Below are 15,634 nucleotides of genomic sequence, written 5' to 3'. Positions count from 1 at the left end.
TTTGTTTGTATTAGTGTTAGATAAGCAACAGTATTCAAATAAATCTACGTAGTGGCTATTTAGTATAAAATTTAAAACCGCAACAAACTGTTTTAGAGCAGAGGCCTGGGACTTCCTCCAAGGAGCCAGGAGAAGGCTCCCTATGATCACATCTCCACTCAGTAGCCAGACACAATCCCCTTTCAAATGTAAGTCAAACAGACTGAATGACTCTAATAAAAATTTATAGAGTGATGCCTATGTGTCAAATTCTGTCCTAACGGTTTTACAAAATTAATGTAGTTCATGTCCTTTCTGTTTTAAACTCTTCAAATGCCTTTCTGTCTCATGAAGAGTAAAATCCAAAGTCCCTAGTGGAGTCTACGAGACCCTGGCTACCTCTCTGACCAACCTCTTCTACTACTTGAGCAGGTAAACCAATGTTTATAGTCTACCATCTACCCCAGCTAGAATGTAAGTTTGGTGAAAGCAGGGGTTTTATTTTGTTCATTATATTCCTAGCAACCAACACAGTGCCTGGCACAGAATGGATGCTTAAGAAATACCTGTTCAAGAAAGGAAGGAACTGTGAACAGAAATGGGTAGCTGCAACACAGAACACAGAGTAGGAAATAAGGAATTTCAAATTTTAGTCATCTGCGCAAAAAAAAAAAAAAAAAAAAAGTTTAAAACTGGTCTTTATGGGCTATCCAAGGTAAGCAAAGAGCAGAGCCTCAAAATGGATTGCCCTTTTCTTGATAATCTTTCTAAGCATCTCACAGCTTTGTATCCCTGCCTCTGAGAACTTCTTGCCTTGGCTTTCATAACAGTAAGCTTCCCTGGCTCTCCGTCTGCTATACTGAATGAACGCTTAAGTTTCCTTTGGTCTTCAATCACAAGGTACTCTTTACATTCTCTCTCACATTCATCTTCTGTCATTCTTTCTTTCTCTCTGAAACTTAATTCATATTCAATGTTTTAACTACTATCTCTATGTAGAGGTCTCCTAAACCTGTAATTCTACCTTTTGATGATCTGGTTCTAATTCCCATTCTCAACTTGAACCCACCATTCCCAATACAAATACTCTACTGCACTCATCTGGTTTACTCGTAACTCCCACACATAAGACCTTGATGATCCAAGTTTTAATACTTGGCCCAGTATTTAGAGGGAGGTTCAAGGCCCTCCCAGTTTATAGAGGGAGGTGAGGATCAATTCTCTAATAGGCACTTCAACATCAACTTCCATTAAACAGTTTTTAACCACATAAGCCCAATGGTCCATACTTTTAAACCTGTCCAACATGTGTCTTATGTTTCATCTTTTGTTATTTAACTCATACACTGATAACACATCCTCAACTAAATTGTATACAACTGGGAGACAAAAATCCTCAGACTGTTTCATAGAGTCACAGTACTATTAACATAATAAGGGCTTGAGACTACACTGCATATTAACTAACTCGAGAGTAAATAAACAAGTATTAATAAAAAATAATTTAATATCTAAAAATTAGAAATCCAATTGTCATGGTAGTAGACAGCTACAATTTGGAAGAACCTTAAAGCATTTTTTTGAAAGTAATAAAAAAATTCTCTTATTACGACCTACACTTTCCTATAACAGTTCTTTAAATTTGTGTGTATATATGTATGCATATTATATGTGTGTATACAACATATATACAGTTTACAAAATACTTTTTAAAAAATATAAGAAGGATTCAAACATTTCTTAATTGGATGTAGAAGAAATACTAAGAGAAATCCATCTTCCAGAAAATGTACTTTTGACAAGGAAATATCACTGTTTATTTCCTTTGCCTATAAACATTTATAGAAAACTGAGTGTGCTCTGGGTTTTTAAACAAACTTTATCAGGGGCGCCTGCATGGCTCAGTCCGTTAAGCGTCCAACTTCGGCTCAGGTCATGATCTCACAGTCTGTGAGTTCAAGCCCCGCGTCGGGCTCTGGGCTGACAGCTCAGAGCCTGGAGCCCGTTTCAGATTCTGTGTCTCCCTCTCTCTCTGCCCCTTCCCTGTTCATGTTCTCTCTCTCTCGGTCTCAAAAATAAATAAATGTGAAAAAAAATTAAAAAAATAAATAAACTTTATCTATATAATCTTCACAAGAACTGTCAAACTGGACATACTAACCTATTTTACAGATTTAAAAATCAAAACACAAAGGAATATTTGCCAGTCTCTCACAGTTAAAAAATAGAAGAATTCAAACCAAATCCTAATGACACCTGTGGTGGATGCTATGATCTGACTTTCCCCCTCCCCATCCCACCCTAAAATCCCCCATTAGCAATGGAGCATTTATTATACCAGCTGCTGGACATGTTACCAGTAGATAATCCCCAGCTGACAGTCTCCTTCAGAGATCTGAATCTCACCTATGGTCACACCCACTTCCTGGAGCAGCCCACAGTGAATGACTGATTCCATGTGGGGGTATAAAGGTCGTAGACAACTCAGGAAAGCTCTGAAGTATCAACTCATCTTCAGAACTCCTGGGAGGGTCAACTGAGGGTTCTGCTGAGACTTTAGGGCATCCTGATTTCCTCCTACCTAAGCCTACTTCCTTCCCTTGCCTTCCCTTCAGTAGCCACCGACCTGAGTAAATCTCCTGCACACGAGACACCACTTTCCACAGTAGCATCTACCCAATGCACAGCTATTCCTAGATGGTTTTTTGACAAGAACATAATGGTTACATAATCTCACTTTTAAAAGACTGGCTGATGAAAAATGAAATCCCTGATGAGGATATTAAATTAGTATACTCTGGGGTGCCTGGGTGACTCAGTCACTTAAGCATCTGACTCTTGATTTCAGCTTGGGTCATGAGCTCCCCATTCATGAGTTCGAGCCCCACATCAGGCTCTGCACTGATAGGGCGGAGCCTGCTTGGGATTCTCTGTGTCCTCTTTCCCTGCCCCCCTCCACTCTCATGCTCACTAAATAAATGAAGCTGGTTAAATTTTGTTTTTAATGTTTATTTATTTTTGAGAGAAGAGCACAAGTGGGTAACAGGCAGAGAGAGAGAGGGAGACACAGAATCAGAAGCAGGCTCCAGGCTCTGAGCTGTCAGCACAGTGCCTGATGCGGGGCTCAAACTCACGAACCCTGAGATCATGACCTGAGCCAAAGTTGGAGGCCTAACTGACTGAGCCACCCAGGAGCCCACTAGTTAAATTTTTTATTCTTCAGAGAAAATACTTTGCCAGCATATGTAAATTATACATATTTTAGTCTATCTCCCTTGACTAAATGTAAAATCCATGAAAGCAGGCACTTAGTTTTTACTCACTGCTATATCACCAACAACTGAAGCCGTGTCTGGCTCAGAGTGGACATTCAATTAATCTAGGCTGAGTGAATGGAGTTGTCACATGTTGGATCCTTTGTGTTCAGTAAATGTAAAAAACGCTATATATTCACATAATACTTTAAATAGAAGCGAAGCCTGATTAGAGAGATAAAAAGTCATCTAACTTTCTAAAAGCAACACTCAGAGGCTTCTGGTGCATTATGGCAGAGGGAACACATATCTATATCCTTTCATTTGAAGGGCCCGTTGAAACAATAGATAAGTGAAATGACAAATTATCAAAGTCTTAGAAAACAAAAAAGTCACCAGCAGCAGACCAGAAAGCGTAAGAAAAATCGCAGATGACTGAGAACAGATGGGTGAAAGTGACTGAGAAAACATACTAGCCCCAAACAACACAGTTATGAGGAACCTTTAAAAGAGAAAAGTTTTATTGACACAAGATTACTTTTCCTTGTCTAAGCATCTAATCATACTACTTAGCTTTTCAAGTGCTTAACACTTACATAAGCATTCATTTCTTTAAAGAAAAATTTGTAAGTTAAAGAATAGAATAGGGGCGCCTGGGTGGCGCAGTCGGTTAAGCGTCCGACTTCAGCCAGGTCACGATCTCGCGGTCCGTGAGTTCGAGCCCCGCGTCAGGCTCTGGGCTGATGGCTCGGAGCCTGGAGCCTGTTTCCGATTCTGTGTCTCCCTCTCTCTCTGCCCCTCCCCCGTTCATGCTCTGTCTCTCTCTGTCCCAAAAATAAATAAAAATGTTGAAAAAAAAAATTTAAAAAAATAAAAAATAAAAAAGAATAGAATAATGTTATAAACCTTTATAATATAAAAATTACTAAGAAAAATCAAGATGTAGAGAAAGTAAAAGTGTAAATTCAAAATGTTTCTTTCCTAGTGGAGAATCAATACTCTATCTAAAACCAATAATTTAAAAATAATAGCAGGGAACAAGAAACAAAACAAAACAAATATTCCAAATAAAAGGTGGGCAAAGGACTTGAACCGACATTTCTCCAAAAAGGAAATACAAATGGCTAACAAGCCTATGAAAAGATGTTCAGGGTGCCTGGGTGGCTCAGTTGATTAAGCATTCAACTTTGGCTCAGGTCATGATCTCATAGTTTGTGGGCTCAAGCCCCGTGTCGGGCTCTGTGCTGACAGCTCAGGGCCTGGAGCTGGCTTTGGGTCCTGTGTCTCCCCCTCTCTCTGCCCCTCCCTGGCTCGCGCTCTGTCCCTGTCTCTCAAAAGTGAATAAACGTTAAAAAATTAAAAAAAAAATAAAAATAAAAAAAGATGTTCAACATCACTGATCATCAGGGAGATGCAAATCAAAACCATAATGAAATATCACCTCACACCCATTAGTATAACTACTATCAAAAAAACAAAAACAAAACCAGGGGCGCCAGGGTGGCTCAGCTGGTGGAGCATCTGACTGGATCTCAGGTTGTGAATTCGAGCCTCACGTTGGTCATGGAGCCTACTTTAAAAAAAATACAAAAACAAAAAAACAGAGAATATCAAGTGTTGACAAGGATGTGGAGAAATAAGCCTTGTGCACTGTTGGTGGGAATGTAAAATAGTTCAGCAGCTATATAAAACAGTATGGAGGTTCCTCAAAAACTTCAAAATAGAATTTCCATATGGTCCAGTAATTTCACTTCCAGGTATATATCCAAGAGAACTGAAAGTAGGGACTCCAACGGATATTTGTACACCCATGTTCGGACTAGCATTACTCACAATAGCCAAATGATGGAAGCAACCCAAGGGTCTACTGACAGAGGAACGAATGAATAAAATGTGATATATAAACACGAAGGAATATTATTCAGCCTTTAAAAGTAAGAAAATTCTGACACACGGATGAACCTTTGAAGACATTATGCTAAGTGAAATGGGCCAGTCACAAAAAGACAAATACTGTATGACTCCACTTAATTGGAGCAGTGGTTGCCAGAGGTTGGAGGGAGGAGGAAATGGGGAATCGTTCAAAAGGTACAGTTTCAATTTTGCAAAATGAAAAAGTTCTGGAGATTGGTTGCATGGCAATGTGAATATAGTTAACACTACTGAACTGTATAAGATGATAAATTTAATTCTTTTTAGCCACAATTAAAAACAAAAGCAGAAGAAGGCACATGACTTAACTTACAAACATAACTATTAGAAGAACTAAAAATCGGCACGAGACATGGCAAGTAGTACTAAATTCCTCTTATTTCATATCTATCAACAGATATAATAAAACAAAACAAAATTTTTAAAGTAGTTAACTCTAGGTGGTGGAACTGGGAATTGAGGAGAGACTACAGATGGAAAGATGTACTCTGACTTAGACCTTTCTGAATGGTATAGATTATTGTTAATTTCTCTACCATATAAAGGTATGATTTTATTATAAAATTTGCTTTCTAATAAAAAAATAAAATATGAAACAATTTTTTGAAGTTTATTTATTTTAAGAGAGAGAGAGAGAGAGAGAGAGAGAGAGAGAGAGAACACCTGTAAGCAAGCAGGGGAGGGGCAGAAAGAGAAAGAGAATCCCAAGGAGGTTCCACGCTGTCAGCCCAGAACCTGACATGGAGCTCGAGCTCACAAACCATGAGATCATGATCTGAGTCAAGACCAAAAGTCAGATGCTTAACTGACTGAGCCATCAACACACCCCTAAAATGTAAAACAATTTTTTTTTAATGTTTTTTTTTTTTCAACGTTTATTTATTTTTGGGACAGAGAGAGACAGAGCATGAACGGGGGAGGAACAGAGAGAGAGGGAGACACAGAATCGGAAACAGGCTCCAGGCTCCTAGCCATCAGCCCAGAGCCTGACGCGGGGCTCGAACTCACGGACCGCGAGACCGTGACCTGGCTGAAGTCGGACGCCCAACCGACTGCGCCACCCAGGCGCCCCAAAAATGTAAAACAATTTAAAATGACTTTTTATAAATAAAATTGTTTCAAATATTTTAAAATTTTATTTTAAAAATATTAAATAGTTCCTTCTTCTAACATCCTTACCTTACAACAATTTTTCTTTCAAAATACCTTCAAGTTTACTAGTATAAGGGATATAAGGATTGGGAGATTATATTTTAGAATTAAGTCAGAAGAGAAGGAAAGGTTTCCATAGAAGTTCTCTGGCAAAGTACAAGGATGACAACTTTTTTGAATGCAAGGGAAAAAAAATTAATATCTGGCATCATCAAAATACGACTTTCTTATTAAGGTCCACATGGAGTTACAATTAACACATACATAAGCATGTCTGTATACAATACAGATTTTTAAGAAATCTTATTTTTCAAGAACTAAAAAACATTTATCAGAACATACAAATATTTTTTAAAACATCTGTATAATCATTAAAAAAACATAAGTACAAACATCCTAAGGAGACCCGGGGAAGGAGTTATGCTTTATCAATGACCACTCCTTAAGTTCCAGGAACTAAAACATTTAAGGGAGTTTTATGTAAACACTTCTCTAAGTAATTGAGAAAGCACCATGTTCATACCCTCCACAAACACCAGATTCTTATTATAGCACTAAAGCTAAAAATGAGCTGCAAAATAAAGATATTACATTCTAAAGGTATAAAACAAATTATGCATGAAAGATTTTTTTTTCTCTGGTTTTAACTTCAGTGGTAGCATACATTATCTTACCACTGGTCTTTGACAGAATATATTCTGCTTCACCACAAAGATTCCCAAAATGGAAAATTTAGATATAGTTTTAGCTGAATTTTTTAAAAAGAAAAAAAAAAAAGGCAGTTTTAATTTTGCTACTGGGCCTCAGAAGACAAACTGCTTTAAGCATTCATTATGTTCCTATGTTCTAAAATATAGAATCTAAAGTTTTTCCTTAGGACTAATTGCTCTTAAAAATAAACCTGAAAAAAGAACCACCAGTGCAATCCTTCTGCTATCTCAAAATAAGCTTTTCTCCAAAATTAAATGTAGTATAAACAGAAAAAAGTTTTATTTGTAATCACTGATATAAGAGATTTAGGCAGAATTATCCATGGATGGTAAAATCACTAGGCTGAAGGTTCTGGGGAAAGAGACTTCATATAAATCACAGTATCATTCCTCAAAGTAATTGTTATTCATTGACAGGCACAAAGCAAGTTCTATTTTTTAATGATCAAGAAGACAGAAAATTGGCTCAAAAAGAACTGTGAGATATGAATTTGACAATAAAGCAAAAAAGTGATTTTTAAAAGCCCCATCAATATAGTAAAAGGAGAAAGAGAAATTTTTCTGAAGGGTAAGACTCAGCTTTGTATGGTGGCTTACTAAGCCTCAGCGTTACCATCGATATGATGCAGATAATGATACCCGCCTCTGAATATTGTTATGAATACAAATAAGGGCAAAACACTTATCACAGTTCTTGGCACAACTGGGTACATTCTCAGAGTTACTTTCTATGCTCTTTAGCATACAGCAAAGAGATGAAAGGAGACTGGGTATCTTTGAAGATAATCTGTGAAATTTTTCTAATTATTGATAATATTTTAAGATAAAAGTTCACTGTTAAAATTCAACACTGGAAAACCCAGGCAATGGTTAAGATAAGAAAAGGGGGCGCCTGGGTGGCTGCGTCGATTAAGCGTCTGACTCTTGATCTCAGCTCAGGTCATGATCTCTCAGTCAGTTGTGAAATCGGGCCCCACATGGGGCTCTGCACTGATCATGGAGCCTGCCTAGGATTCTCTCTCTACCCCTTTCTTGCTCGTGCGCATGCTCGCTCTCTTCCAAGAATAAACTTAAAAAAAAAAACGAGAAAAAGAAGTGAGATATATAGTAAACAAGAGGCACAACTGTTATTTGCAGATGATATTATCTAGCTAGAAATTCTAAGATAGTTAACTAAGAAACTATTAGAATAAGGTGACCAGTTCCACTTATTCAAAAATAGATGGTATAAAATAAGGCTATGAGAATAAAAGTCCCATTCACAAAAGCAACAAAATTATAAAGCATTTAAGAATAAATTTAATGGGAAATGTGCAAGATCTAAGGGACAGGCACCTTCCTGAAAAATACGAAAAAAAAATCAATAAATAGGTATTATGCCACATACTTACAAGGCCAAGCTCAGTATTATAAAAGTATCAGTTCTCACATTAACTTGTAAATTCAATGCAATTCCAAATTAAAATAATAAGATTTTTTTTTTGAAACCTACAAAAACCTTCAAAAACTGATCTGGAAGACAAAATAAATGTATAAGAATAGCCAAGAAAATCTGGAAATAGAAAATTAATGAAATGACCTTTCCATAACATATATCAAAATTAACCACAATAATTAAACCAATGCAAAAACACATTCCTCCTCAAAAATCAATGAAACAGAATAGAAAGTACTTATGTTCATCTGAGAAATTTAGTATAGCAAAAAGTTGTCCTTCAAATCGGTGGCAAAAGAACGTATTCAATAGCAGTATTAGAATACATTTTTTAAGAAATTAAGTTCTATCAATACACCACAAATAAGTAAAACCCCCAAATATCAGATTTATTGATAACCACTTGAAAAGCTGCATAACAGACATAAAAATAGAGTATTTTTAAATGAGAAGTACATTTACCTAAGAGAACCCAGAAGCCATAAAGAAATTTTTAAAAAGACAGATTTGATTAAATAAAAATGAAAAACTCCAGACAAGCAACAGGTTAGAGAAATGCTGGCACCTTTTGTAACAGACAACATGCCAATGTCCCTTCAAATAAATGTATGAAAAAAAGAGAAAGAATCCAGGAGGACAACTGGGCAAAAGATATGAATAAACAACCCACAGAGGAAATAAAAATGATCAGTAATGTATAAAAAGATAGTCGTAAAAAAAAGTTAACATTTGTTGCCTATTCTATTGGGAAAATTTTTATTTTTTTTTTATTTTTTTTTTTATTTTTTTTTTTTAATTTTTTTTTTTTTCAACGTTTATTTATTTTTGGGACAGAGAGAGACAGAGCATGAACGGGGGAGGGGCAGAGAGAGAGGGAGACACAGAATCGGAAACAGGCTCCAGGCTCTGAGCCATCAGCCCAGAGCCCGACGCGGGGCTCGAACTCACGGACCGCGAGATCGTGACCTGGCTGAAGTCGGACGCTTAACCAACTGCGCCACCCAGGCGCCCCGGGAAAATTTTTAAAGACCAGTAATGCGCAATGGGAACAAAAGGAAAACACTTCATTGTAAACTGTTGTTGGGAATGTAAATTGATAAGTGTTTGGAGGACAGGGTCAAGTTTTAAAACAGGCAAATTTTGGACCATGTTTGCAAAAATATATATTAAATATGAGGATGTCACCTTAGCATAATTTGAAATAGTGATTTAATGAAAGCAACTTTTTGTGCTTATCAATCACACAATTATGGGGGCACCTGGGTGGCTCAGTTGGCTGAGCGTCCGACTTCAGCTTGGGTCATGTTCTTGCAATTCGTGAGTTCCCCCGCACTGGGCTCTGTGTTGACAGCTCACAGCCTGGAGCCTGCTTCGGATTCTGTGTCTCCCTCTCTCTGCCCCTTCCCCACTCATGCTCTCTCTCTGTCTCTCAAAAATGAATAAACGTTAAACAAACAAAAAAAAAAGATTAAATTATGGTGTACCAATACTATAAAACACTATACATCAATTATAAAAAGTAAGCGGATCACTCTCTACATATGTATTTATCCCTGTCTATCCTAACATGGAAAGATGATCATGAATGAAAAAAATAAAATTGCAGAAATGTGTGTAGAAATATGAACCTGTTTACTTGAAAAATAAAAGGGTATGTGTGTATCCATATCTATACCTATAGATATATTAATGTAGAATATCCCAAACTGTTAACAATGGCTACCATTAGGAAGTGGGGGTGAGAAGCTACAAGGGAAACTTTCCATTTTAGGTACATCTGTATCTTTAAAATTTAGTTTTAGTGCCTTGTCTTTGTCATCTGCATTTGGTAACTGGTGGCATTTTTGTTTCAATCATCATTCTCAGCTACATTCCTATGTAGGTTAGCTGTCACGTACAGGGCTTAGGACACACAGCAGGCACACAATAAATGACTGTTCAGTTAATGCTGGCCATTTCCACCTGGATGTCCTCAAAGCATGATGAACTAAAAATTCAGTTACTTGTTCCAGGAAATGAGTTACCTCCTCTCACTAATCTCTTCCTTCTATATTCCCTAGTCTCTCTCAAATAAGAAACCTAAGAGTTGTCAGATTCCCTCTCTCTTCCCCACAGGCAATTCATCTGTAATTCATATGGATTCTACCCCCTAAAATTGCCATTCGATCCAGATCCTCTTCTCCTCCTCTGAATCTCTCACCAGGACTACTTCCAAAGCCTCCAAATCAGTCTTCATCCATTGCTAATTCATAGTCCATACTGGTTCCAAATCTGACTTTTCTAAAATGAGAATCTCAGTATGTATATCTCTCTGACTTAAAACCCTCGCCAATGAGAAAAAGTCCGAAGCCCAAAGTATGATATTCAAGAATTTCATGAGTAGCGCCTGTGAGTCTTCTTCTTAGCCTCACTTCTTATCAGTGCCAGCTTCACACTTCATGTCCTAATAAGGAAGGACTATGGCACTAACAACTAAACTGATCTGAATTCCCCAAATATATCACACAGTTGTGCAATGCCTGGAATGCCCCCTTCCCCAACATCTTCATCCACTAGACAAACCTATTTATCCTTTAAAAGCCTCAAACAGTTCATCCTCTAGGAAGGTTTACCTTTCTTACCCCAAACACCTCCCCAATATCCAACCCTGCAAATACCTTACCCATAAACACATACACACTCCTTTATTAGCTCTTCTAGATCTTTCCTCCTATAAGTCTCACGGTCCTTCAAGGGCAGAGCCGTGTATTATCCACCTTTACATCCTCTGTGCCCACCCTAGTACCACGTGCCTGCCTTATAGTAGGCAGTAGGTGTCCAACAATATTTATTAAAGTGACTTTAAATACACTTTAGGTAATACGTGAAATCCTAAGCAAGAATGGAATTTTAAAAATTCAGGTTTTAATGATGCTCATTGCAACCATAAAACAACAAACACTCAAGTTACCTTAACAAGAGGGTTGGGAGTTGTATTAGAAAGCTTTCATGGACCTCCAGGAAGAATTTTTCTACGGGGAACTGCTTCCTTCTCCTCTGCTTTCTCAGACCTGCCATTTGTACATGGTCAGTCTTGGCCTCCCGAACCTCTCCCTTCACTCTTCAGTTCCAGTGTTCACTGCTAACAAGCAATTTATCTGTTTGTTACCTGATTCAAATTTCTGAGAGGGCTGTTTTGGTTTCTGGCACCAGGCCACCAAGTCCTTTCTCTTTCTCTGATAAAACTATGGATCAGTTGTCCTGTGGTTCGGTGCCAGGCCAGAAGCTCCAGGACCGGTAACTAACATTCCCCCAACTTCCAACTCAAGAGACTATTTGTATTTCCTTAGAACATTATAGTGATATACTTTATATTGCTAAAATTATTTTGCAATACTTTTAAAAACAAGTCTTGCCAAGACTTGTTCACAGAAAAATCCTGCATACTTCTTCACTGAACCAGCTATACATTCCAAATATACAAGTAGTTAATCTCTTTCTATTTGCAGATGTTCACAGAAAGAATCCTCTAGATTATTGTAACTGTTCAATGGCAGTGGTTTAAAAAGCATTTTCACAACCTTTTTGCAAAATTTCCCACACATTTGTGATGTAAAGAAATGAGGAGTCCAGACATTTCCTTGTTAAACTCTATCCCATAATATCAAGTAACTTTAATATAAGGATAAGCCCATAAAATAGCAATCTATCACTAACCAACAAAACCTGTTTCTCTTCCTCCTAACACTACTAGCTAATGATTGAAGGAAAGCTACTCACTGACAAGCTCCCGTGTCAAGGAAAAAAGGGTGTACGGGCCGTCACAGAGTCACTCTTAGGTGGTCTCCAATACAATCAGTGTCTTAATGCTATTAATCTCCTGCTTAAAAACTAGAAAAAATCCAATTAAATGTCTGTTATATCTAGGGAGACATCGCATTTGCACTAAGAACAAATTTAACTGAATGACAACACCACACACATCTCTGAAAGAAGGCAATGTATTCACTAAAAAATTCTGGCTATTCCAAAATTCAACGTTCACTGGAAAGAAATACTGTTAGAAGGGGATAAGGAGAAAGCTTTCTGATAATGGCCTTTCACAAGATCTGAAGGAAAAGAAACGTTTTCAAATGCAGATTGTCCTTACATTTCTTGATATAAAGGAAGGGTTTTCTACTTAAAAAGCAGGTAGGTGTTCTAGTTAGCCAACTTGTTTATTAGCTATCCTCACTGGTGACTCATTTAGATTCATCTGTAGTAATGAGCAGCTGACTATGTAGTATCATAACCACCAGTTTAGACTATTGTTAATAAACATATAATCTTAACAGATTTAATTTCAGGGGACAGAAATTGGTACAATTTAGAGAATGCCGATGTTGTCTTTAAATAAGGCTTGAAATGAAGGCACTATTAGAAAGCGTTCAGTGAATAAGAAGCACTAATGGGCAAGGGCTTTTCTTTCATTCCTTAGCAAAAATTCATAGGTTAAAAAAAAAAAAAAAAAAAAGAAACGTTAACTTGAATGTCTTGGGAAATTTTTAGGCACTAAAAAGGTTATATGTCCTTACTCTCTTTAAAAAAAAAAAAAAGTTGTAGCAATAAGCCAAGAAAAAAATGACACTTAGATTCCTAAAATACAGCGGACTTTGATTTCTTTCCAAAGGAGTTTACAATGATTTTAATTTACTAACTAGGCCTATTTAGATTTGTCAAACCAATAAAAAAGGAAGAAGCACTAATTTCTTCTTCTGCATAGTTGGAATCATTGGGAACTATCTAAATTTAATAAGACAAGAATTTTGTATTGTCAGAGTCATAAAGGTAAACCAGAAAACTAAAAATAATAGTTTAACAATTAAAAATTGAGAAGTACCAATCAGGAGAAGGGCAAGCAAAAGGTAGTATTCACCCAATGTCTTATCCTTCAGAGAAAGGAATCAATAGGTCTATCTAAAGTTGAATCACGGAATAGAAGCATAACTTTTAAAGTAATAAAGACAACCTCCAGTAGAACAGAAATAAACTGTCAACAGTATACCTCTGAAAGTTGGAAGGATGGGATGGAACTTAATTTATACATCTACAAAGTGTGCACATTCCCACCATGTGAGTATGCTGATTTTTAACTTTTTTAACTGTCAATAATCAGACACCTTTAAAAAAAAGAAACACATACCACGTATTTTATTCTCTGTACCTAACAACTCATGGGCTGTCCGTCGACATTATAACATGGAAAGTGAACTATCTCATCTATCAAATTAAAGGTAAGGTAAAGGAAGCAAAGCTTTTCTCCCCTACAGTGCAAAGTTCATAGCTGACCATACTCAAGTCAAAACAGCTCTCATGACCACTACAAACTTTTTAAAAAAACATACACACACTTCTTGGTATTGTTTTAAAATGAAGACCTCTGTGATCAATTTAAAAGCAAAAACACTGATACTTTCCTAAATAATTCTTGTAAACTACCGGTGAAGACAGTCAAGCTAACAAGAGGTCAGAGGCTGCATGGCAGCAGGCAAACCAGTAAGTTGTTATATCGAATCAATAAGACGTTTTAGGGCTTCTATTTCCTTTGAAATCAAAACAAGAGAGGCATTTTGAAAGTTTGCTATCTTCACTGATCCTCTCTGGAATGTAAAAGTATGCAGTGCAGTTTTAACCTCCTAGTGCTTGAGGTTTTTTTAAAGCAATTTACTTCTACTTGAACAAGCAGTAAGACAGGCCCAAGCCATCAGGTTTTGTTAACCCTTAGTTTCAAATCTTCATGCCCACACTAACATTTCACCTTTCCAATGCTCCTAAATAGAATTCTCTCAAATTCCAAACCACGACTTAATTCAAGGGAAGGGGAATACTTCAGGGCACTGATTATAGAATATGATTTAATACAACGATATTAGGACTGGATTATTTCTGGTAAGCACCGGAGTTAGAACTTACGTAAAAATACGACTAAAAATCATAGACTTTAAAATTCGGTTCCTCCTCTTCTCTCTTTGCAGTATCTCACCCTATCAAATGGTCCTTGAAGAAACACTGACAAAGAAGCGTTCACAAATTTTTAATTTACACATACATAACCTAATCTCAAAGGACATACGTACCTAATGCACATCCCTGAAAAGCCATCACCTTTACTCTTCAGTAATAATTCCTATGTCTAATACACAGGCATCCAGATACACTTCTTGAACTTAAGACGATGAAGGTAAACCTGACTTTGAGAACCAGAGCCTTTAGGCCTTCTGACAACCAAAAGGGCCAGCAAACTAAAGTAGTCCTGTCTTCTAAACCTATAGCAAACTCAGTTAACTGAGGCATCACTCGGAATCAACTCTCAGCCCCGAACACATTCAGACTTAATGACGTAAAGTCCTTGTAAATCTCTTAGCAGGCGAGTCTCTCTCGAACCCACCAGGTGGACCTACTCTATTCCAAGGCTCCTCCCTGGGACCCTAATCTGGACCAACAGCCGCGCGACTCCCGGGCGCCCTGCAACACACCGTGGGGTGCCCCAACCTAGCGCCCCTTGCTCCTCCCCGGATCACTTGGTCACCCACCCCGAGTCCCCAGAGTCGCCCGCCCAGACCAATCCGCCCACAACATCTCCAGCCCCTCACCCTCCCCTCCTCCAGTCCAAGTCGAGCGGGCCTTTCCTCTCCCCTCCCACTCCCACGCCTACTCTGGGAGACTCACCCGCGATAGTAGGCTTTAACCCGGACCTGGTGAGAATGATCTCCGCTGCCGCCGCCTGCGATCGGGTGAGCCATGGTACTGCTGTCCCTCTGGGTAGGCATCTCCTTACTCCCCCGCCTGAACGCCGGAGGCCAAGGGTGCGGGGTGCGCGCCGGGTGCCGTGGGGCACTCTGCTACCCGAGCTTCACCCAGAGCTGCGGCTGCCGCTTGCCTACCTATCCACTCCGCCCGCGGCGCGGACCCAAGGGTCGCCGTGCCGGGGCAGCCGGAACCGCGCGGCTCCTCCCGCCGCCCGGGCCCAGCACGCCTCCCCGCTTGGGTCCCTCCCACCTCGCTTGCTCCAAAGGCCCACATTCCGGGGGAGGGCGGGCGCAACCATCGATCCAACTCAAGGAGCCTCAACGCCCGGCTGAACCATTCTTACAGGGGCTAGGAAAAGGGAGAGAGAGGATGGGAGACGCTGCCTATCACATCAGATAGGCCGG

General features: G+C 38.6%; 1 protein-coding gene across 1 annotated transcript in view; it reads right to left on the bottom strand.

The window, feature by feature from the left end:
• Positions 1-15,427, bottom strand: part of PRKCI (protein kinase C iota) — a 73,223-nt gene extending 57,796 nt beyond the window's left edge. The window contains exon 1 of the mRNA XM_025912959.2: positions 15,150-15,427. Within this exon, the coding sequence (XP_025768744.1) occupies positions 15,150-15,250 (101 nt within the window). The 5' untranslated portion in view covers positions 15,251-15,427. The remainder of the gene's footprint in view (positions 1-15,149) is intronic.
• Between the last annotated feature and the right edge of the window lie 207 nt (positions 15,428-15,634).

Source organism: Puma concolor, chromosome C2 (assembly GCF_028749965.1).
Source record: "Puma concolor isolate L17-30 chromosome C2, mPumCon1.1.hap2, whole genome shotgun sequence".
Classification (NCBI taxonomy): Eukaryota; Metazoa; Chordata; class Mammalia; order Carnivora; family Felidae; genus Puma; species Puma concolor.
The sequence above is the reverse complement of the archived record's forward strand: the minus strand, read 5'-3'. Positions and strand labels throughout refer to the sequence as shown.